Source organism: Triturus cristatus, chromosome 2_1, assembly GCF_964204655.1.
Source record: "Triturus cristatus chromosome 2_1, aTriCri1.1, whole genome shotgun sequence".
In the NCBI taxonomy this organism is placed as follows: domain Eukaryota; kingdom Metazoa; phylum Chordata; class Amphibia; order Caudata; family Salamandridae; genus Triturus; species Triturus cristatus.
The window spans coordinates 550,490,907-550,516,661 of NC_140581.1; the positions used below are offsets into that span (position 1 = coordinate 550,490,907).

General features: G+C 42.5%; 1 protein-coding gene across 3 annotated transcripts in view; it reads right to left on the reverse strand.

Annotated features, from left to right (window-relative positions):
• The window catches only part of LOC146865614 (uncharacterized), a 54,070-nt gene extending 29,726 nt beyond the window's left edge, over positions 1–24,344 (reverse strand). Inside the window, exons 1-4 of one of the 3 annotated variants that reach the window (XM_085640753.1) lie at positions 24,270–24,324; positions 24,134–24,182; positions 13,279–13,329; positions 3,226–3,383 (exon numbers count right to left, since the gene is read on the reverse strand). In XM_085640753.1, the coding sequence (XP_085496879.1) occupies positions 3,226–3,383; positions 13,279–13,329; positions 24,134–24,182; positions 24,270–24,284 (273 nt within the window). In that variant the 5' untranslated portion in view covers positions 24,285–24,324. Of the gene's footprint in view, positions 1–3,225; positions 3,384–13,278; positions 13,330–24,133; positions 24,183–24,269 lie in introns of all 3 variants that reach the window. The other 2 variants (XM_085640754.1, XR_014976660.1) reach the window with 2 other exon arrangements.
• Between the last annotated feature and the right edge of the window lie 1,411 nt (positions 24,345–25,755).

The window sequence follows — 25,755 nt, forward strand, 5'->3', positions numbered from 1 at the left end:
TATGGATAGGAATGGAGGAAAAGTGAGGCTTACGAGAGAATGAGAGATATTCAGCAAAAGTGAAAGGGGATAAGGAAAGTCGCTCAATGACAACCCATAAGGGGGACGGTTCAGCGGGGTCTTGGAGCCAATGGGAAGCTTGCCGCAAAAGGAATACCTTGTGGTAGGCGGGAAAATTCGGAAAATTAACTCCACCCTCAGACTTGGGGAGTTGCAATCTGAGTAGGGACATACGCGCTTTTTTGCCGGACCAAAGAAAAGAAGAGAGAATAGTGTTGATTTTCTTAAAGAACTTAGCAGGGATGGGAATTGGGATGTTAGAAATGGTGTAAAGGACTAACGGGGAGAGCATCATTTTAATCGTGTCAAGACGGCCCCACCAGGAAAGGTATAATGGGTGCCATCTGGAAGTGAGGTCGGACAATTTCTGGATGCATTTATTGAGGCATAACGAAACAGTGTCAGAGAGGGAGGAAGTAATGTGTAAACCTAGATATTTGACGTGTGAGGGGCTCCAAGTAAAATTGGACGCCATAAAGTCCGGTTTAAAAGTGAACTTAGTAAGGGGTAAAATCTCACACTTGTCATTGTTTAGCTTATAACCTGAAATCTGAGAGTAATCATGGACCTCAGCTAGGAATGCGGGAATAGAAGTTGCGGGGTTAGACATGAATAGTAGGATATCGTCTGCGTAGGCAGCAAGTTTAATGTTAGTTTGGGAGATTTGGAAACCATGTAAGTTGGGGTTTTGACGAAGCCTTGAAAGAAAGGGTTCCAGGGCCAGATTGAAAAGAAAAGGGGAAAGAGGGCAACCCTGACGAACACCCCTACCTAGATTTAAAAAAGAGGAAACTAGGCCGTTGGCGCAGACCGCCGCTCTAGGGCTGGAATAAAGGAAGGAGATAAAAGAGATGAAATGTGGGCCAAATCCAAACCATTTGAGGGCGGAGAAAAGGAAAGTCCACTCCACCCTATCGAACGCTTTTTCTGCGTCTAGGGCAATGGTTGCTAGTGAATGCTGGAACTGTGGGGATTTGGAAAGGACATTAAATAAAAGTCTGGTGTTGTCTGTGATGAAGCGACCTTTAACGAAGCCAGATTGTTCAGGGCCTAGCAATTCGGGAAGATAAGGGTCTAATCTAATGGCGAGAGATTTGGCATATAATTTGTAATCAATGTTGACCAAAGAAATTGGTCTATAATTCTTACAATGCTGGGTGTCTTTGCCTTCTTTGGGTATAACACAGATGTGGGCGTCTGAAAATGTACCTGAGGAAGAGCCATTTAATATGAAGGAATCAATAAGGGAATGGAGTCTGGGCAACAACAATTTGGAAAAATGCAGGTAAAATTCAACTGTGAACCCGTCAGGGCCAGGGGCCTTATCTTTCTTGAGTGACTGAAGTGCTGTAAGTAGTTCATCACTAGAGATTGGTGATTCAAGTGCGGATAAATCAACAGGGAAATTGGAAGGTGGTTGGATGGTGGCAAAGAAAGTAGCAAGAGAGTGAGCAGTGGGGTGCGTCTCAGATAAGTAAAAATTGGAATACAACTGGGAGAATTGCTCTAAAATATCAACATCTGTATGCTTTAAAACAGAATTATCATCGTAGACAGATTCAATATTCAGTTTGTTTTGCTTGACTTTTAAATAATTGGCTAAAACCTTCCCCGCCTTATTTTTACCCCCATAGAATTTTGAACTGGATTTCAACAAAAACAATGAAGCATCCTCAGTGGATTGTTTGTTAAATTGCATCTTAGCAGCAATGAGAGCAGTCAGACTTTCTTGCGAATGGGATGTATAGAAGGAATGCTCTAACTTTTTAATCGTACAAAGGAGGTCACTGGTGCGTTTACGAGCGTTCTTGCGTTTAGTAGCCACAAAGCTGATAATAAAACCTCTGGCTGCTGCTTTATAGGCGTCCCAGACAACGTGATTGGGCATAGTGGGTGTGTCATTAATGGTGAAAAATTCTGTGGTGAATTCTACAAAGGAGGCGGAGAATTTGGGATCGAGGAGTAAAGTATTGTTAAAGCGCCATCTCTTTGGTCCAGAGGACTTGGGTAAAATGTCAATGTTTATCAAAACGGGGGCATGGTCAGAGAATAAGATGGGGCCTATGTCAGCATGGGTGAGGGATTGGGACATATGATGGGAGAGGAAAATATAGTCAATACGCGATTGGGAATGGTGAGTCGGGGAGTAGAAAGTGAATTCTTTAGAAGTAGGATTGCAGAGACGCCAGGCATCAATGAGTTTATGTTGGGAAATCGCTTGAGCAAAAAGCTTATGGGATTTATTAGGGATAAAAGGTGCTTTGGAGTTTCTGTCTAAAAGAGGATCAAAGGGTAGGTTACAATCACCTGCTAAAATAAAATTATCATCAATATACTCAGTAATGCGTGAGGCCATTGCGCGCCAAAAGACCTGATCACCACCGGTAGGGGCGTAGATATTAAGGAGGGAGAGAGGGACGCCTTTTGAGGAGAGTTTGACGTACAACCATCTACCTTCAGGATCTGATTCAGAAGTCAAGGGCAAATGAGCAAGAGATTTGCGAACTAGTACAACCACACCGTTTCTCTTACCATCACCCGGAGACGAAAATACAGCACCCACCCAACCTCTCTTAAGTTTAGCAGCTTCAGCGTCAGACAAATGGGTTTCTTGTAAAAATGCAATGTCTACATTTAATTTGGCTAAATGAGAGTGGATTTTTTGTCTCTTGATAGGAGAATGCAGACCTTTAACATTCCAGGAAACAACTCGAACTGACATTAAGGATTAATCAAAAAGTGAACCAATTGGAGAGTAGGACAGCAAGGAAATGCCTCGCAACGAGCAAGGGCACAAGAGGAAAAGAGAATGAGGTAAGAACTGACGTGGTGAAACAAGGGTAGAAGAAAACATGAGAGAGGAACCGGTGAAGCCATGTAAATAGAAAAGAGCCAAGAAAATAAAAAGAATGATAAGAAGATACAGCAATTCTCAGGGATAATGGTAAGTAAGGGCCAGAGGAGAGTAAAATAGGTAAAGGGAGATGAATACAAGCAGGAGAGCCAATACACAATGGGGGGAAGAAAGAATGAAGAAAGAGAAGTGGAGGAGAACCATGGAAAAGGTAATGACACCAATAAATCTGAAAACAACAAGGGAAAAGGTAAAAGAAGAAAATATAGAACATAGAAAAACATGATAAATAAGGAATGAAGAGTACTTACGAGGGGTAGCATGGGAAAAATACAATCAGGAACTGGGAATAAGCGAAAACACACGTGGAGATGAAGGGAGGGAGGTAGGGCCAACTGGGAGAGGCAGGGCATTCGGGGTGAGGGAGACGTCCAACCAGAGATAACACAACGGAACGCAAAACAATGATCTGTGAAGGGAGAAAAAGAACATAGTTAGAAACTCGAATACAACGAAGATAAAAAAACAAAACATATGACCAACTGAGGAACCAGAACAACACTATCAGACGATAAAATGAAAAATATAATCTTAATGAGAAGTCATACAATCTGAAGAACCTGCAAAAATGAAGCATTAAAGCAGAACAAATTAGGGAATCAAACTTCAACTACAAAAACAAGTCATGGTGGGTGGGAAGAGGGACCAGCTATCTCCATGTCAGGTTGACCGCAGGAGTTCAGGAAACTTCGAAGTCGCGCAGGATCCTCATATGTCGTAGTCTTGTTATTATGAGTGACCTTAAATAGACAAGGATGAAAAAGCCCATATCTGGCACCAATGGAGCGAAGGTCAGGTCTCATATCTAGGAAGGCCTTGCGACGGTTTGCAGTGGTCCTGGCATAATCTTGCGCAAAGAACAAAGTGGAGCCTGACCATGTGAGGCGAGGGGAGGCTTTGGCGGCTAAGAGGACTTTCAACAAGTCTGTGTACTCTAGAAAGTACATTATTACACCTCTAGGCTTCGTTGACATGGAAGGAGAGGCGGATGCTCGACCAAGCCTGTGGGCACGTTGGATGTTCAGTGAGGTGTCTTCAGGTAGGTGAAGAAGCTTCGGGAGAAAGGACTTGAAAAAACTGATGGGATCATTTCCCTCACAACCCTCCACCAGGCCGTAAAGACGGAGATTGTTGCGTCTGTTGCGGTTTTCAAGGTCCTCCACCTGCTTCTGAAGAGAGGAAATCTGCGTGTGCATGTGGGAGACCTTGGACGTGGATTCCTGAAGAGAGGAGACGTCACGCTCCACCGACGACACTCTTTCGTCCATCGAAGCCCAATTGTCAGTGAGAATCTGCAACTTAGCATTCGTCTCCTCCATGTAAGGGCGCAGGGCCCGTATCTCTTTGAGGATTAACTCCATAGAGATGGGCGAGGAGGACTTAGGAGGCGAAGGCGGGTCTTTCTTTAACCTCTTAGAGTTCACTTTTGCCGAAGGCTGTGAGGAGATGTCCGCAGTCGATGTCATCTCAGTTGAAGGTAGAGACTGAGAAGCTTCCAAATGGGCCAGTGCCGTGAATAATTTGGAGTTCTTAATATAACTACGTTTTTGAACTTGACTAGAGCAATGTGCCATCAGCACGCCAATAGAGCGTGAGGTCAGAAAGAGGAAAAAATATCTTATTGCCCAACTGAAAAGGGACCAGGGAGCGAATTAATAAAGGAAGGAAAATGCCAGGCCACAGAATTAGAGTCAAAAAATGTTGGAGACTGGAGTCATAAAGATGGCCGCCGTATATGAGGAAAGTTGAAAATTCCAGTCAGCTGAAAAAGGCAGCGGAAATAATAGTTGAAGAGAAAAAAGTCACCTTAGAGTGCTGATTATCCACATCTGTGCTTCAGGAGATGCTGGGGCCAGTAGTGTAAGCATGAGGCGTCCAGGGGATCCATGCGCGAAGAAACGCGCTGCTGAGGTGATCACGGGCGAGAGTAAACAAGATGGCGGCCGCGGCCGATGACGAGCCGCGACCGAAAATAAAATGGGCTGTAAGACCCAAAATAAGTGTGCCTCAGCGCCAAAAAAGGATTGAAAATGATCCTGGCATGTTCCGACAGAGAAGACTACCCTTCGCTGGTGGAAACTGAGGCGCGAACCGCCAGTAGACCCTGGTGTGAACGGAGCTCCTAGCCGAACGCCGCCATCTCCTTCGGGCGCCAAGCCACGCCCTCCATGCGGCTACAGCCTTTGAGGGTACACTGGGAGTAAATATCAAATGAGATACTTGGGTATTTTAATAACTTAGAGCTTGGAAGACATTCAGTGGGTTAACTGGAAAAAAGTGAGCCAAGAGGTGGAGAGACTCTTAGTAAGATGGGCTGATATACTATAAAAAGTCTATGGTAGAGTAAACCTCATTAAGATGATTATTCTCCCTAAAATCGCATTCCTTTTTAACTCTATACCCCTTAATTTCCTGAGAGAAGACATAGCTAAATTGCAGGGCAAAATTGGGAGTTTTATTCAGGCGGCGAAGGGACCCAGGATCACCTGGAAAAAATTGAGGAGAAAGCTTGGAGCGGGGAGACTAGCTTTTTCGGATCTGCTGATGTACTGCTATGCTTTTCATTTTAAGAACTTTCGTATGCTGGCCAAAAAAACAGATATATGTCCAGTGGGTAGATTATATGGGGCAATGCTTAGTGACCTGCGTCACTTTCTGTTTAAATATGGTGACCCGAAATATTCTTAAAAGGTCAGGTTGAATGTTTCAAAAACGGCATTAAGAACATGGCTATATTTCTGAAAGAGTTTTAGTATACCTTATTATACGTCTTCTGCATCTATTTGGGATTCCCTGGGCACCCCAGACTGCTTGGTAGACCAGCTCATTCAACCCTTAAAAGCAGCTTGTTTAAGTTATTGGGTGGATCTTAAAGCAGGTTCGGGCTTGGTGGAATGGGATGTGTTAAGGGCATGCACTAATGGTCAGCTAACGAGATTCAAATACTATCAGTTGCAATCATGGTGGGCTACCCAAGAGTGTGCTGAAGAGGACGATGAGCCTTGGCTTGAACAGGTGATGAAAGTCGGCCCCCTCAACAAGGAAGTTTCGATCTGGTATTGGGCGTTTTTGGAGGCAGAAGATAAGAGCTTGCGAGATATAACCACAATGTGGGAAGGGGGAAGCATGGATGGAAATCTAAGGCAAATATGGCAAGTATCTTTTTCTAGCTTATGTGCAATGGTGAAACCTGCCTCACTTAAGAGAAATCATGTGGGGGCATATTTGCAAGCCAGGCGATAAAATTATCGCCGCTTTAGCGGCAGAAAACTGCCGCTTAAACGGCGATAATGGGCTTGATAATATGCTCTATGGAATTCCAATTGAGGCTCAGGTTAGATGTCCTTCACATTTAACATGGGCTTCAATTGGAATTCCATAGAGCATATTATCAAGCCCATTATCGCCGTTTTAGCTGCAGTTTTCTGCTGCTAAAGCGGCGATAATTTTATCGCCTGGCTTGATAATATGCCCCTTGTTTACCACACACAGGGTATATTGGTCTCCAGGCAAGCCCTCAGGAATCACTGGGAAATACATCATTTGTCCGAAGTGTAAGTTCCCAGCAGCGGATAACGTACATATGTTTATGCAGTGTCCAAAGATTGTCCCCTTTTGGATATTAGTATGCAACTTTATCAGTGAGGTGATTGGATATCAGTTAGAAGTAAGCCCTCAAGTTATATTTTGGGGCTATATCCAGATGCAGGTTTGTGGGCAAGCTCTCCCATAACAAAATATGTTTTTTATGTGGTTTTGCGAGCGAGACGAGAGATATGTAGGCACTGAAAATCTGCAAATGCCCCGTATAGCTGGCTGTCTTAAAACATCAAGTTCCTTTAATTCGGGCTCATACATGCATCCACACCCATCTTAAAGAGGACTCAAAAGACAATTTTAAACAATTTGTTTTTAATATATGGGGAGGGGGGCTTGGATTGGTTTTATTGGATTAGATGTAGTGGGACCTAGCGTGAATACGAGTGAGTAAGTGGCGAGATATACTGGCCTAAAAGGCAAAGGGACATACCAGATGGGGGTAGCCTTTTTAATACATTTTAGGATTAAACAGGAATATAAGAACTACAGTGGTTCCACAAGATGAACCACATATGGACTTAAACTACGTATTTCAGGTACAGACTGCCTGTAAAAGAAAAAAAGAAAACAGGATAGGTGAACAAAAACAATTATAGGAGTATATAAGCATGTGTGAAACACTGCGGCTCCACAAGAGACTCGAAATTGGAATTAAATTAGGGGTTTTAGGCTGCCTGTAGAAAAATAGAAAACAGGAAAGGCGAATGTGGGGATGACTTACTTATGTTAGTTACCATCCCTACTTATGTATACATCTATTGACTATACCAAACCTTATGTATTTGTTTTTTTAGAAATACAGACATCAACAGATATGCTGTAGAAGAGATTGATGGTAACCTGAAGGATCTGGAGGGCTGTTTAACCTCCGTGGCCATATCCTTGGTTTTGGATTTTGCGCCTAAAATATAGGTAAGTTGTATTTTACATCAAAGACTAGATAAACTAAGGAAGCTGTCTTTTCACAGAAGTATATACATATGCATATATGAAACTTTATTCATATTTTCCTTTCTCCTTTGTATACATTTAGGACTCCTAAACAATTGGGACCACAACAGGTTTCGGATCCAGCAATTACTGCCATTATATTTCTTGATTCATAGAACAAATATCTTATAGGTGGGTTTGGACCGAATATTAAGATCCAGTGGGGATTAAGGGTAATTCCATTCCCTATGTTTAATATACTTACATTGGGGTTTGGGCTCTTCTATTCTCTCATTGTTGTAGGGCTGCATTAAAGGGGAAAGTATTGATTGAACAGCAACGTGAAGCCCATCAGCATTTGCATTTACGACTATATGCTCCACTAAAACATGGGCGCTATAGACAATACAGGTATGTGAACAGAACAACCTCTGGCTGTACACGATTAGGGATTTTAGTATAGTTTTAGTAGGGTTAATGTTATGCCCACATTTTTATCCTCAGCTTTGTATTAACCTTTAAAGCTCAAGTGAGTGAGACCAGCTTTGCCGGTCTTCAGTGTGTCTCGCCTAAGAAAACAGTTGCTGAGTGAATTTCTGCATTCCAGTCTTGATTGGGACTTTTGGCAATTATCTATTTAGGAAATGTTTCTTTGATATTTGTACCTGTCAGTATATAAGCACAATTTGAATTGAATCTGTGAGTTTTAGAATTTAGATGACTGTTTTAAATCACAATTGTCAAACTAATAATAAGTACTTTGTATTGGTAGGTTGTACATTTAAGATATAGAAAACATTTTCTGTGATATATGTTATGTTGTTTTTATGCAGGTAGACACTGCATAATTGTATAGAGGGATACAAATATTTGTTGTTGTCCTGAAGAAGGTGGTCCTATTCTATCAACCCACCGGAACGCGTTGACAATCGGTTTTCTGTTAAATTTGAGGAACAATGAGTCACACACTAAAAACATGCTCAGAGAATATGATTTCTTATGGATTCTACTCAAATTAACAATTTTGGAATGACAAATGTGTGTGTCTTATATGCTGTCTCTCGTGGTATAATATTTTATGATATTCTGTGTAATATTTCTTTCATTATTGGACTTTTCAACTGTTTTTAAAAGAAAAAGCATATGAATTTTATATATTTGTACAAACCTTTTCACTTGGAGTTATATATTAAAAACAAATTGTTTAAAATTGTCTTTTGGGTCCCCTTTAAGACGGGTGTGGATGCATGTATGAGCCCGAATGGAATGAAGTGTGGAATGTTTGAATAGAATATATTGATTCCTCCAAGGGATTTTTTATTGTTGACAATTAAATTGTACATGTAACCCTGTCTCTTGGAGTAGCGGGGCCCTTCTCTTTTATTTTGAGTTAAAACATCAAACACACAAGCCAGATCAATATTGCTAACAAACCTAAAAGCTTTGAGAGGGTCAGGGCATAAAATGTAAATTGGCAACAAGCAAGTAGGTCCAATGATTAAGCCATATATGCTGGATGGAGGTCCCTGCTTTCTCCTCCTTCTTTCTTTGTAAACAGGGAAGATCACTGTGGAACAGCAATATCTTTGCGTGGATAGGTTCATCCTCTCTCATCGTGGAGATGAGAGCTGTACCAGCAAGAAAGTTGGCAGGATGAGAAAGAAAAAGAACGTGTGCTTCAGATGCCACAACGCTTAAATGAAGAATTGTAATTGCTAGTGCATCTAAGTATTTATTCATGCATTGTATCATAAATATATTTATCTATGTATTTCTTAAAGTTGTGAGTTTTATTGTAAAGCGGGGGTTATAGGGGCATATTTACAAGCCCCTATCACCACCACAACGTCCCTTTCACGCTACACTTAGCATGAAAGGGACGGGCAATGGGTTTTGCGGTTGGTGTTCCACCCCAACGCCTATTGATTTTGACCCTGCCCCTATTTACAAGGGTGGCGTAAATAGGAGTCAGCACCAAAATTAAGACCAGGGAAAACCTGGTCTCAAATAAGCAAAACAAGGAAAAATACTTTATTTCTCCTTGTTTTTGCTGTTTCCATGTTTGTTGCATTATGAAGCACACATAGAAACAGCAAAACATCATTGATTATTCCTGTGCAGGAAGGTGTCCCTTCCTGCACATAAACAGTAATTGGAAAAAAGATTAGATTTTGCAGCTTCTGTGTGTGCTGCATTAAGTAGCACACACAAAAGTTACAAAACGCCATTTAAAAATTGTTTATGTGCAGGAAGGGGCCCCTCCCTGCACATAAACAATCTTTCCCTCAACGCAGGAACCCCTGTGTTGGCGCTAGGTTGCTAAATTTAGCGCCAGAGCAGGGTGAAATGCAGGGCTGCACCAAATTGTTGTAAATATGGTGCAGTCATGGGTTTCAGAAGTGGCAGAGTGGGGCATTAAGCCAGGAAGGCTAGAGCCGCACTCCATCCCTTCTTAGTAAATATGCCCCGTAGTGTCTTGTAATAAAACATTGCTGGAAAACGTTTGGTTCCCGCTGTATGCCATAGGCCTGTGACTTAAGTGCTGGAGGGATGAGTTGAAGGCAGGCTTAGAATGTTGAGTTCTGACTTACATGCAGTGGTTCAAAGATGTGTAAAATTACTCTCTGTGTGTGGTGTACTTATTGGCGAGTGCTTAGGCTGGCAGGATACTACCCTAATCAGTGCAAAGTTCATTTTGATGAGCAGGGCGAAGAGTTAGGGATACTTTACTGAGTCAAATGGCTTACTAAAGTCAACTTGTAATAGTGCCTTGTCTCCTGGTATCCAGTTTGCCCGGGCATTATGTCTAATATTGTGTCATGTGGCCAGACCGGCAAAAAAAGCGTTTGGTAATTTATTAGCAAGGGCTTTTGCTCAGATCTTGACTTCGGTAATCAATAAGGCGATGGGGAGGTAGGAAGAGCAGAGAGTTGGGGCTGATCTGGAATAGGGATCACCACTATGTCTGTCAGGTACGATTGTATGACATAATTTCGAAAGACAAAAATTCGACCTACAAAAATATCGCAACAAAAATATCGTGGTCAAGAATATCGACATCCTATCTACAACATGGTAAGTACAAAAATATCGATAATTTAATATCGATGTCAAAAATATCGTAATTCAAAAATATCGGTTTTTTTTTAGTTTAAAAATATATGTAAAATAAACCAAATAATACTTATAAATCAAAGAAACATAATTAAATATATTGTATAATATGTAAAATTTATAATAAATATATATAATTAAATGAAACTTTAATTAAACATATATATAATATATAATATATACACTTACTTAATAATTACTTTTAATAATAATTTCTATAACATATAAATTATTAAATATTTATTTAAATTACCAATACATCTATACACATAAAACAATAACATTAATAAATATTAAATAATTACATATAGCAAATAATAATCAATAATTTTAATTTGAATAATTTTTATTATTAATTATATATTACAATAGCTAAAATATTACAAAACATATTTAATATCAGACACAATAAAACTACTAGTCCAACTTCAACAAAAACAACAGTAAGGAAAATGTTGGATAGCGTAGGGGTAAAAATATCTATTCCAACTCCCGAGAGTGCAACAGTAGGGAAAACATTGGATAGCGTAGGAGTAAAAATTACTATTCCAACTCCAAAGAGTGCAACAGTAGGGAAAGTGTTGGATAGCGTAGGGGTAAAAATTACTATTCCAACTCCAGAGAGTGCAATAGTAGGGAAAATGTTGGATAGCGTAATGGTAAAAATTTCTATTCCCACTCCAGAGAGTGCAATAGTAGGGAAAGTGTTGGATAGCGTAAGGGTAAAAATTACTATTCCCACTCCAGACAGTGCAACAGTAGGGAAAACGTTGGATAGCGTAGGGGTACAAATAACTATTCCAACTCCAAAGAGTGCAACAGTAGGGAAAACGTTGGATAGCATAGGGGTAAAAATTACTATTCCAACTCCAGAGAGTGCAATAGTAGGGAAAGTGTTGGATAGCGTAAGCGTAAAATTTACTATTCCCACTCCAGAGAGTGCAATAGTAGGGAAAGTGTTGGATAGCGTAAGGGTAACATTTACTATTCCCACTCCAGAGAGTGCAACAGTATAGAAAACGTTGGATAGCGTAGGGGTAAAAATAACTATTCCAACTCCAAAGAGTGCAACAGTAGGGAAAACATTGGATAGCGTAGGGGTAAAAATTACTATTCCAACTCCAGAGAGTGCAATAGTAGGGAAAGTGTTGGATAGCGTAAGGGTCAAATTTACTATTCCCACTCCAGAGAATGCAATAGTAGGGAAAGTGTTGGATAGCGTAAGGGTAAAAATTACTATTCCAACTCCAGAGAGTGCAACAGTAGGGAAAACGTTGGATAGCGTAGGGGTAAAAATTACTATTCCCACTCCAGAGAGTGCAATAGTAGGGAAAGTGTTGGATAGCGTAAGGGTAAAAATTACTATTCCCACTCCAGACAGTGCAACAGTAGAGAAAAGGTTGGATAGCGTAGGGGTAAAAATTACTATTCCAACTCCAAAGAGTGCAACAGTAGGGAAAGCGCTGGATAGCGTAGGGGTAAAAATTACTATTCCAACTCCAGAGAGTGCAACAGTAGGGAAAGCGCTGGATAGCGTAGGGGTAAAAATTACTATTCCCACTCCAGATAGTAAAACAGTTGGGAAAGCACTAGATAGCATAGTGATTCTATTAACATTATAACCAATTTAATAATTTCTTATAAAAAAATTGCATGTTAACAATGTTTTACAAAAAAAAATATTATTAAATACCAATTATGTAAAATAAATATTTAAATAAATAAATTTTAATTACATCCCACACTATTCCCCCTTTAACACACAACACACTACACATAAAAATTCACATAATTAATTTAATTATGAATTAATCACTTAATAAAATTAAATCACCAATTAATTACTAATTAACAATTAATTAATTAACTATAACAATAAAGAAATATTATTAATAAACTAATTATAATTTATATAATTAACAAAATAATAAAGTAATTTTACAATTAATAATTAATTAAAAATTAATTAATCTATTAATCACATTAATTACCAATTATTAATTGATTACAAATTAATTAATCATAAATACCAATGAAACAATACATATTAATTCATTAATTATAATTACATGACTTCCCACCCTATTCCCCTATAAACCCACAACCCACTACACATTAAAATTCACATAATTAATTTAATTATCAATTAATCACTTAATAAAATTAAATCACCAATTAATTACTAATTAACAATTAATTAATTAACAATAAATAAATATTAATAATAAACTAATTATAATGTATATAATTAACCAATTAATAAAATAATTGTACAATTAATAATTAATTAACAATTAATTAATCAATTAATTACCAATTATTAATTAATTACCAATTAATTAATCATAAATACCAATTAAACAATACATATTAATTCATTAATTATAATTAAATTACTTCCCACCCTATTCCCCTATAAACCCACAACCCGCTCTGATACTAAAACGCTAAATTAAATGTAAAATAATTATAAATCTCTAAACATTTATTTTTAAATGTATTAAAATACATTACAATAATCTTTAACATACAAATAAAATACATATTAAATGACATTACACTAAATAAATATCGATATTATTGACATCGAAATTTTTACTTACGATATTACTTACATCGATATTAATTACTTCGATATTATTTACTTCGATATTACTTACCTTGGGATCGATATTCTGTCCATCGATATTCTTGACTTCGATATTCTGTACCTACGATATTAAAAACACGATATTATTGTAGGTCGAAATTTAAAACTCGATATTTTGGCTAACCACCGTCAGGTACAGGTTAGATGGCAGTCGGCCTACCTTGAACACCTCTTGGACCGTGTCTACAAGCATTGAACTCAGTAGTGTACAGTGCGCCTTCAGGAATTCTACTAAAAACCCATTCAGACCCAAGGTTTTGCCTGATAGAGTTGGGGCAGGGCCTCCCCAAGTTCTTTCTGGCTTAATGCCTCCCCTAGTGAGTTTTTCTCCTTGGGGGTGAGGTGTCGGGATGAAAGATCTTTAGTAAATGAAGCCATGTCAGAATCAGAGGGTGCTTGCATTGTAGAGCAGTGCTTGGCGTAGTAGGCTGTAAATTCATCAGCTATTAGGTGTGTGTCAGTGAAGTTCTCACCTGCATCGACTACCAGCCGGCACACTGGAGGGCTTCCCCCAGCTTCCCGCTGTTGGCAAGCATAGGTGGTGGGGAGTTTTGGTAGCTTTTCTCCCCAGTGATGGATGCAGATCTGCATTGATAGTCACGTCTGTCGCGATTCATCCAGGACTGTCTGTCAAATTAAAGATTGAGGGTATGTGATGTCAGGACTACTGCCTCTGGGTCATCCACATAGTTTCGTTCCATTTCCATCAATTAAGCTTCCCACTCCTCAACTTCCTTTTCATTGAATCGTTGCACCCCAGTTTGATGGCAGATGATGGCCCCCCTCAGTGTGGCCTTGATGTCTCCCACAGTGTGCCACAGTAAGGTGACGGTACCTTAGTTGTGTTTATGTATCGTTTCTTACCAGATGTGCTCTCTTGCTTGTGGATTCTTGAGTAGCCACACATCGAGCTCCCATCCTGCACCTGTCTGTCATGTGCCCAGACACATTGTAAGCTCGACCGGGGAGTTATTGGACAGACCTCTGGCTAGTATTTTCATGCCGGTTATCAAAGTAACCTCAGAGGTGAAAAGACTAAAGTAGTCAAGACGGGAGAACACTTAATGACTTCCTGAACAGAAAGTGTAGCCTTGCTTCTAGGGGTGATGGAGATGCGAAGCATCTGTCAGTGCCATGTTGTCTAGAAAGGTGACTAGGTGTGTATTAGTGGTGTGTCCAGGACTCAGTCACTCACCCCATTAAGGTCACCTCCCAATACCCAGGGCCCCAGGAGAAGTTGCATAATGACCTCTCCTAGCGTGTGGAGGAATTCTACTGATAACAGGGGCAGGGCATATACACTAAGCAAGGGGGCCTGTCTGCCGTAGAGCTGACCTGAAACTGCTATGTATCTAGCCCTCTTGTGTCTCTTTATGTGTGTTTTTTGGAAGGGGACGGTAGAGCAGAGCAGGATGGCCAAACCACAGGAGCCCTGGGAGACACAAGTATGGAAGATTTGTGAGAAACCCAACTGGGGACGCGCGAAGGAGTTTCCAGTTAAACCGTGAGGGGAACGGTTCTGTCCTGTGATGCCGCCCTTGTTCCTACTTGTCCGTGCTGGTGTCTAAGCAGTTCATCTGTCACAGCGCCTGGACGCCCCTTTGCTGGGGCAGCTGTGCGCTATAAAAATATAAATAACATAACATAACATAAGGGGTCACGAAGGAAACAGCTTTGGCCGGCTGCACCATCCTGCCTACAACCCCCAGAAGGCCTAGCGCCGCAGCGCGATTCTGAACAGCTGAGGGGAATCCCTCATAAACCCAGGACCCTCACCGCAGCGCGGGACGCGCGAAGGAGTTTCCAGTTAAACCGTGAGGGGAACGGTTCTGTCCTGTGATGCCGCCCTTGTTCCTGCTTGTCCGTACTGGTGTCTAAGGGGTCACGAAGGAAACAGCTTTGGCCGGCTGCACCATCCTGCCTACAACCCCCAGAAGGCCTAGCGCCGCAGCGCGATTCTGAACAGCTGAGGGGAATCCCTCATAAACCCAGGACCCTCACCGCAGCGCGGGACGCGCGAAGGAGTTTCCAGTTAAACCGTGAGGGGAACGGTTCTGTCCTGTGATGCCACCCTTGTTCCTGCTTGTCCGTGCTGGTGTCTAAGGGGTCACGAAGGAAACAGCTTTGGCCGGCTGCACCATCCTGCCTACAACCCCCAGAAGGCCTAGCGCCGCAGCGCGATTCTGAACAGCTGAGGGGAATCCCTCATAAACCCAGGACCCTCACCGCAGCGCGGGACGCGCGCGGGCAGCGCGCGGGCGAAGCCCGGGCCAAGGGCGGGCCCGTCCTTGCCCGTCACTGACCGGAGTTGGACGGGGCGGGACTACCCCTCTAAGTTGTGCCATACCATCATCGTTCTCCTCAAGGTACTGTGGACCTTGCTTCCTAACGATTTTTTGGTATCACTCCTGGTTGTTAACCCAGTTTCCCCTGCTGATCATCTGCTGAGTACTGTGGCAGTCGCCCCTCTACGATAGTTTGCTTCTCTTGACTCTTGTTATGCCATCTTAAGAACATAAAGTCAGAGCAGCTATAGTCCATTGCCTATCTTGTTAATAAGGCCAACTTTGAGTACTTGGGATTAGCCCGGGACTAGTCTGGGCCTGGTCTGTGCCCGCCTGTGATTGGACGAGGCTGAGTTTGCCCACAATTTTTGGGCTTTTTCTACATTTCATTGTGTTTTTCATCACTGCAGGCATCCACCTATTACTACAGTTCGGGGTTTGTCATAGGTATTGCTTGTTTCTATTTCACCCTAACATGCCTCTAAGGTCAGGTAAAGACCGTACAGTCCAATTGAAAACTTCCAAGGGAATAGTTTCTGGTCCGCTTGATGCTTTTATAACTCGAGCAACTGGGATTCTAGAAAAAGAAATAGCAATGACCGAGAAAAGGCTCTCCCTAGACTTAGTCAGTGGTAAGCGTTCCTCTATAGGTGCCCTTGCTACAATTTCTAGCCCTGCGGCTCAAGTCCCATCTAATCATCTACATTCACTAACGACAGAGGCACTAATGCATGTTGCGGGAGAAGGGGTGGATTCTCTACACTTGTCAGACAATCTTGATTTGAGCTCAGATGTCACCCAGCATAGTGGGGCCCATGTTAGTGGCATAGACAGAGTGGACACAATTAATAATTTGGTGCCGAATCCACCGGAAGCGTTTGACTCCTTCAAAAAAAAAACCTGTATAAGGGAAAATACTCAGAGCAAACATGGGGGGAGAGTACAGAAGCCGTCTAAACCAAATGTTTCTAATAATACCAGTGCAGCTGCTTCGCAGCTTCACACTGCTACACAACCCCCCTCGGTACTTCCCAACGTATTGTGTCCCACTCTAACTCCTATCGGTTCATCAGATCCTTGCCCTACTTGTTTTAACAGCGATGAAATCCTGCTGGTAAAAATGGAGGCCATGTTCAAAACCCTCCTGCTTCCCGTCTTGGAGCAATATAGGTTGATGTCCATCAAAATTGATGCCTTGGAGTCTGTCGCGAATATGAACATGCGCCTACTCCAGAAGCTAACCGCCCCCTCCATAGTAGTGGGGGCTTCTACCTCTCAGGCAAACCCAATTAAGAATACAGATAATGTGAGCCTTGATAAAGCAATGGGGGTTGTAACAACAAAGTCTATGGCACAGGTGGGTTTCAGGGATATAGATAGCACCGTTGGTGCAGGCACCCTGGCGCAGGAATCCAGTAAAACCACCTCTATGATAACAGTGCAACGAGCTCAAACTGGTAGGGCGGATGACAGGGCAAATGTTGTACATAGCACCCCCTCCCAGCCTCCTTTAGGAAAGTCAACTACTATTCGTAACCCCACAATCCATACCGGGGGAAACATTGTTAAGGGTGCTCACCTCCGTACTGACCTACCCCCAGAAGCAAACCAATATACCATTGTGTTAACTGGGGCAGCTCCCGTCAAGGAGGGTGTTAAAGAGACAGACAGGGACCTACATAATAAAGTAGTATTCTGGCTGAATAAAAACCGCCCCCTCCCGCCATCTACTTCAACCGAAATCCTATTAGTGAGGAGAGTAGATTGGGTGGGTTTCGGGACCAAAGATTTAGAGGGTGACTGCATTTTGGTATCGTTTAAGGATCCCTGGGTGGTAGAGTCCATTCGAAGGGAAGCAAGGTTTGCAAGAATGGGGGACGTACAAACACTGGACCTTGCTTATTTTTATCCCAAAAGACATTCTAAACTCACACCAGGCCCCCATCCCAAGAGATTATTAGACAGGAGGCGTTCGATTGTGAGAACACCTTACCACTCCCAACATCTTCAACTTTTCAATCGTTACGGCCCCCTTTCTGACCTTGAGGCTGTCGATTGACTACATTTACCAAGTAAGGAGTACAGCACCGTGGAGAGTCACAGGAATGTAATATCTGGGCCCGGAAGGGTGGAATCATCCATGGGGCAAGTTGTTGAGGGGGGTCCATTGTTAAATCTTATGGGGGGGACGGTTGAAGCAACTACTGAGGATATTTTAGAGGAAATTGTGGGGGTGGATGGTGCTTGTATGACTCCTAGACTCGAGTTACGGGCTGAACCTGTGAAGGTAGTGGAGATCCCAGCCCCCACTGTGCCAATGATTCAATCATATAAAAGTAATGTAACAACTCCACACGATATTTTAAAGGTAGCTTCCTGGAATGTGGCTGGGATCAAGGGTCGGCTACACTCAGAGGAGTGGTTGGAATTTATAGATACTTTTGATATTATATTACTCCAGGAAACTTGGGCTACGGTCCCAATCCATAGGGTTGGGTTTATTAACTTTTCCAAACCTGCAATCAGCGGTATCAAAGGGCGTGCTTCAGGGGGCCTATTGATCTGGGTGAAGCAATCCTTGGGAGTCCATCTATCTGAAATATCTCTGGAACATCAAGACCTCCTGGGTATCAAGTTGAGCAAAGCTGCCCATCGGGATCTGATTATTATTAACATCTATGCACGAGGCCTACCTGGAGGCCGCTGCCCTGGTATTGTCGATGTAGTGGATAGGTATCTTGATAGTTTAGGAAGTGATAATCTCTTTGTCCTAGCGGGCGACTTGAACTGCACCTTTGAGCCGCTCCAGGCAGTTGGGGACAGTTGGGGGTCCTCAGAAGATGCAGTCTGGAACATTCCGGACCTATCAATTGTTAAAATCGCCAAAGGGACTGAGGCAGCTTTGAACTGGATGGCCCTTTGTTTGAACAGGGGCTTAAGGGCAGTTAATGGCCGCTCCCTATCAGATCAATGTGCCTGCAACACCTATGATAATGGTTTAAGGAAAAGCCGTATAGATTACATTTTGCTAAAGTTGGAACTCTGGCAATATATGATCGACATGGAAGTGGTACCCCGCCCAGAAAGCGACCACAATCCCCTGTCGCTTAGTTTAAGGTTCCTGGGCTCTGATAGATTGAGGAATCCAGATACTCTTAGGACAGGAGATCTCACCTTGACCAATGACAGAAGAAGGCTGAAATGGTCTAGGTTAGTGGGTGATGCCACCCTCCTTGAAAGTATTAAAAATTTGGTCACATACACGGTGACGAACTCATGCCCACTGTGTCTGAGGGGGTCGGCCCCGATTATGTAACCGAGACCCACGAATGTTGTTTTGAACAGCTTAAATCTCTCTTATCCAGTCCATATTTGGAAGGCCCGTCAAAAAAACTTGGTTCCCGTCAGAAATGGTACAACGGGAAATGTAGGGAGGCCTATAGCCAATTAGTTAAGGCGGTCAAGTCTCGGGTTATGAGTGATGTCAAGTTAGCTAGGGTACAGTATAAAAAAAACCAGTGGGATGCTAAAAGAGAGTAGGAAGACAGGCATTGGTCCGATCTTCTGGATGCATCGACATCCAATAACCAGACTAAATTCTGGGAACTGGTAAAGTGGGGCAGGGACCCAGATTCGCAAATGCCTACAAATCACGTCTCCCCCGGAATTTGGGTGGATTTCTATGCTGCCCAATTTAGGTCTGAGACCTCGGAATCCTCCACTATGCTAAGTTATGAGCACACACTGTTTGATCACGGTGGGGTCCAGTTCTTCACAGAACAAGAAACAGAATTAGCTCTGGGTTTGACTGAGCGGGGGAAGGCTCCAGGGATGGACCTAATCCCTGTCGATTTGTTTAAATCCAACCAAGAACTTTGGGTACCGTATATTACCAGGTTAGCTAATGCAATTGCCCAAGGAGCCAGAATCCCAAAGAGCTGGAAGGGGGCTGAGATCCTTCCAATCCACAAAAAAGGGGATCGGTCCAACCCGGGCAATTATCGCCCGATCAGCCTTATTGACTCCCTCCAAAAGGTCATTGCACGAATGATCTTAGGTAGAGTTCAGGGTTGGATGGTCTCCGAGTGCATTTTGTCTCCCATGCAAGCAGGCTTTAGATCCGGTATCAGCACCATCGACCAGGTGTTTAGATTTTGTCTAATTTACTGGAAGGTGGTGCTGTTAGGCGGGGGGAAAATTTTCGCCGCTTTTATTGATCTAAAGGCAGCTTTTGACATGGTCCCGAGGGCTAAACTGTGGTGTGTCTTGAGAGACTTGGGTTTACCCTTGGAACTTCTGGATCTAATTGTTAAACTGCATGAGGACAATTTTGCTCGGGTTCGGTGGGGCGGTCAAGGACAAGTGACGAACAGCTTCCCAGTAACACGCGGGGTTCGTCAGGGTTGTGTCCTGGCGCCCACACTCTTCCTGTTATTTATTGACCAGGTAGTAAACTTTTTCAAGACCTTCCCAACTGGCGCTCCCTCCCTGGCTGGGAAGAAGTTCCCCATGCTTATCTTCGCTGACGACACTCTGCTCCTCTCTAAGACCAGAAGCGGTTTACAGCGGGCCCTGAACCGCTTTGAGGAGTTTTGTGTCATCAACGATTTGAAGGTAAACGTGGGCAAAACTAAGTTTATGGTTTTTACTAAGAACATTTCGGTTCGGAGCTCGGTAAGGATGGGTGGGGCTAATTTGGAACAAGTAGATCATATGTCCTACTTAGGGGTTACACTAGACTTTCGCCTGCGATGGAAGGAGCAGGTAGTCGAACAGCAGCTTAAACTGGCCCGCTTAACTGGCTGTCTCCTTAGGGAACAAAAGAGTTCCATCACTAAACGTGTGCACCCAGTGCTAAAAATTTATGACGCAAAGATTAACGCTGCTATTTTATATGGAGCGGATCTCTGGGCGTATATGGATCTTTCTAGCCTGTTTAAAGCACAGTGTAAGTTCTTGCGGAATCTAGTGGGGCTTCCGCAATCAACTCCATCTATACCCCTTTGTTTGGACTTAGGTTGTAATCCAATTAATGAGATGGCGAGGTTCAGATTGGTTGCCTTTTGGAGACGGATTTGGTCTTCTCCTGACCTTGCCTTATTTGCTAATGAACTTGTCGAAGTTAGGTCCATTGAGGGATCCGGGAGAATTCCATGGCTACGCACGGTTAGAACCATCTTGGTTGAAATGGGTTTGGAACAGCTGTGGTTGTCTCCAGGAACCAATGTGTTTCCCTCCAAACAAGAATTTAAAGCATTGTACTGGGCCTCGGTTCGACAAACCTTAGTGTCTGCTTCTAGTTCCACAAGTCTAACAGGTAGGTTCCTGGCTAACAAGCTGGATCCTTCCCGTGAGAACTACTGGGATATCATTACCAGGCCGCTAGATAAGAAACTCTACCATCAGTTTCGGGTGGGTTCCTTGCCCTTGAATACATTCACAAAAAATTGGGGTACTGGAGTAACTGAATTTTGTCAATGGTGTCCTGGTCATAAGGAGACAGAGGGTCACCTCTTATTTGCCTGCCCCATGTACCAAGACCCACGTAGAAAATGGATAAAACCTCTGTTTCAACGCCTTACTTGTAGTAGGTCCGCGGAGGCTATTCGGGCATTGAAGACCAATACCTCAGAGTTGTTTGTGGTGAGCACAGCGAAATTCCTTGGCTGGGTTTGGATCATTAGAGCCCATAAATAGTTAGAAATGATTGCTTATACGATTCGTACTTAAAACATCCTATCCAAAGATGGATATTGTATAGTATTTTAAGATGGTTTTATTTATTGATTTTATGTTTTTAAAAAACATACATAAACGGATCGTCTAAATATAAATGGGATGCTTAACAAGGATTATTTTTAATGTATAGTTTTTATCGTGTGTAAAAATATTTGTAATTTGGACAGTATATGGTGATTGTAAAGCATGGCCCAAACTGTTTGTGTAATTTCTGCTGTCTTTTATGATTTTATTATCGAAATAAAGACATTAAAACCTGAACCTGAAACCTGAGAAACCCAACTGGGCCAAGTAGGGACATTGATTGATGGCCCGCCAAGTAAGTTTCCTACAGCAGGTTTATGTTGGGATTGATGCATCTTGCAGCTTTAAGAACTGCCCCCTTTTGATTTTGTTTCGCTTTTCGTTCACATTCTGGGTCAAGAGCCTGATCGGCCTTGCTCGTGTGGATGGGTCCCTGCATCATCATGGGGGAGGCATGGAGGTAGAGCCTTCGCCAACTGAGGGCCTGAATTACAAAGGTAAACATATGCTTTTGTGTAAGTTTAGGTTTTTGGGATTTTCACAATCTACAACTTAATAGTAGGTTTGCAAATGCGGAGCAGAGAACTTTGCACATAAAAAGGTAGGCCTGTCCTATCTTTTCATGTAAGTTTATGACTGCAGAGACTCTGAAGTCAAAGCATAGAACTCCACGCATAGAAAGATAGGCCTGTCCTATCTTTTAATATGCAGAGTTTTCCACCCTGACTGCGAAGTTTCCATAATCGTAAACCTTACTATTAACTTGTGGTTTATGAATACCAAAAGAGGTTAACTTACACAAAAGTGTAAAGTGACATATGTGAATCAGGTCCCTATTGTGGATAGGATGTCTTGACATGCTGGGTAGACTAAGAAAACTGTTCCTGAGTGATGAAGGTACATTGGATTGTGTATGTAAACCCCCCCTCCCAATACTTTGAGAACACAAAGTATCTGCCATGTGAACAGTAGGGACAACTTCCAAATTGGCATTTGAACTCTAAATCTATCCTTCTCCCCAACTCCCATAATAATCCCCTTCAAAACAACCCACTGACAACTAGTAACTATAGAGTCTGTCCGTAGGGGCGGGCGCATGCCACTTTCTTCAGCTATCAGAGAAGTGGTATGTCGGTAGTATTCGGGAAAGATTATATGGTGAGGTCGGCTGGAAGGGCCGCAGGGCTTCAGTGTTTCAGTGACTGTTGGACCCTGCCACCACCAAACCTGTGATCTTGGTGCACAACCTGTGGTATGCTGGATCACCAATCACCTCCTCTGCCGAAGGGTGGCCTTTCTTCTTTCTCCAGCTCCTACGTGGTAGCTGCAACCAGAGTCATGGCCGTCCACCAAGTGCAAGTCTTTCCTACTTGTCTGTATGTCATCGCCTTCAGTCAGGAAATTCTTTGATACAGTGCTATGCACTTTCTGGGTTGTTAAAAAAGATAGCCTTGCCAGCAAATATGACCTTTAGGTCAGCAGGGAAGAGAAGCACGTATTGCATGTGCATAGCATGCAATTTCTGTTTGACCTCGAGAAATTAGTGGTGATGTTGTTGTATGTGCATTGTGTAGTCTGGGAACAACATGATTTTCAAGGAGTGATGGGAGAAGTCCTCTTTCTTATGTGCTGCCCGGAATACCATATGTCTGTCTGCAAAATTGAGGATGCGTGCTATGATCAGTCGGGGGCACCGGGGCACCAAGGACCTATGGGTCCTCTTCTCCAGTAAGCACAATGAGAGGCCATCAGACTGTACCCAGGAACATAGCCACTGGGAAATGAAGTCTGTGGAGGTGGGTCTTCCTACGCCCTCTGGAAATCACACCAGACAGATGTTGTTTCATTGTGAGCACCCTTTGGCATTGTCTACTCGATGCTCAAGTGCACAGACCATTTTCTGTAGCTGTGCAACTTATTCTTGTAGTGCACTGACCATATGCTCAGTTTCAGATATGTGGCCATCTGTCTCAGTGACCCTATCCACAGTGATCCAAAGGTCTTGTCTGAGGAGGGAGTGGTCAACACTGTGTTCTGAATCAATGAACCAGAGAAGCACTCCACTTTTTTCTCATGTAATATCCTAACTAAATTAACTTTGCCTATTTAGAACACAGCGTGCTACAGTGGGTGGCACGTGTTGTCTAGAGTGTGCCTATACTAAAAGCTAACACTATTAGAAGTCACTGCAACTCAAACCTCTGTGCACTGTTGCTAAGGTGTGGTTACCATATACAAAGATTTTTTCAAAAGATATTTGAACCAACACGTTAATTCAAAAATTCAAAAACGATTATGTTACGCAAATTGTGATTCAGTTTAACATTGTTTCAATTGTTTAATCTTGAACATTCACTTGTGAACACATAACGTAAATGTAATAGAGGAATTCAATACATTCCAAGAAAATAAACACTTTAGGTACAATTCAGGAATTCAATCCAATAGCTTTCGAAGCGCCCAATGCATTTCGGGCCTGACTTGGCCCTTCTTCAGGGGCTGAGACACTATAAAGGTGAACAAAGTTTAATAGTTTTACAATATTGATATGCATCAAACTCAGAAAGCATCATCTCAGACAAGGAACAACAATACGTTTTTAGTCAAGACGTCAAATGTGTTTGTGACTCATGATGAAACTCAAAAAAAGTGTGATAAAGAGTAAAAAAGACTCTCCACCTTCGTGACAAAACTGAAGTAAATACTTACTAAAAATTCCTTCAAATCCTCTAATCTACAAGGAAAAACAACACAGACTCATCAAGCTCAATACGAAAAACGAAGCTAAACTTGCCAGCTGAATGGAAAAGCTCATACCTTCGACAAAACGAACTTGGCTGAATCGCTGGAATGTGGACAAAAGATCCTACAAGGAAGTCAAACATCTATGAAACACCGAACACTTTAATAGTCATAGGAAATGAAGGTTACATACTCAGTGACACTTGCTTACCTTAACTAGAAACATACAGTCCGCACCGAAACTCTCAGAAGCTGCTGCCACTGATCTCAACTCACTTCCCTGACAAGACGATTATAAAACGCTAAATATCATTACACGCCGGAAGCAGGAATCGCATGTGGCGTGAGCGACATCAACAATGGACTATCGTGCTTCCAAATAGGACGGCACCATATTGAAAGGATCACAACGATGTTTTAAACCACAAACTCGAAAGACCTAAATATCACTGCTGGGACACCTGGCTGATTAAAGTACAGGACAATTGTTTGCCCAAAGAGTGAAGAATAAAAAAATACTGCACTAAAAAGCTCCTTAGACACTAGAGCAGAGTTCTTCAATCTGTGGGGCGCGCCCCCAGGGGGGCACGACACCATCTCAAGGGGGGCGCGCACTCCACACTAAGGTCTTCCATTTCAGAGTCTTTTACTGTCCCGAGGCGTCACAAGTCTTCACCCATTTGAATTGGGAATTTCTTTATTGGCGAGCTCCAGTAACTGAGGGCTGGAGGGGGAGGGAGGGGAAATAGATAAGGCATGACTTGAGCTTTTGTCATGTAAAGAGCTAACAGTTAACCTTCCCAGGAGGAGGTTAATTGGCAGAGCTTGGATGCTTCAGCTGCAGTGGGAGGCAGGGTCTCCTCTGCTAAAAACGAAAGCAAACGAACAGACAGTCCCTGTTCCTTTGCGTTTGATTTCATAGCAGAGGAAACCCCTTGCCTCCCACTACAGCTGAAATTACATCTTTCCTTGCTTTCAGTTTTAGGAAAGGAGACATCCTGCCTCCCAAAGCAGCTGAAGCATTTCAGCTCTACCAGTTTAACCCTGTCCTGGGAGGAAGCTCTTAGTAGAAAGGAGACATAGTTTCTTTGAAATTTACACAGGCAGGCACCCCAACGCCCACAGGGCTTCAAGTTACCAAAAGAAAAATGCCAGACAGCCATGTGTTTTTTAAACAGCCTGCAAATTGCTTGTCTTGACACCAAATATGCTTATAAATAAGTATGTATACATTTGTAATGTGACTTTTCTGTCTTTGCTCCATTTTATTATCAGTCATGGACCATTCAGGCAGCCCTAGAGCACAATTAAAAGTGCTACTATTTATATTTGCTGTTTAAAGTATGCACAGACAAGTGCTGACAATAAAGCTTTAGGTGACTGTTTATTTTTGTACCAACTGGGCCATCAAAAAAATGAGCTGGCAACCCTAACCATAAAACTGGAAGTTTGTTGCAAGATCAGCACATTTATTTCCTACACCCTGATCCCTGGTTAATGCCATAATAGCAATAGTTTAACATATCTGAAACACTACGCTGCCGTCAATAACATGCTGAGTTAGTTCAAGTGTCTGGGAATGCACCCTGCATTCAGACAACTCACTCCTCATTCTTGCCCTTCACTTTCATGCTCACCCTGCACTCACAGTGATCACCATGCACTCACACTGATCATCATGCACTCACACCATTCAC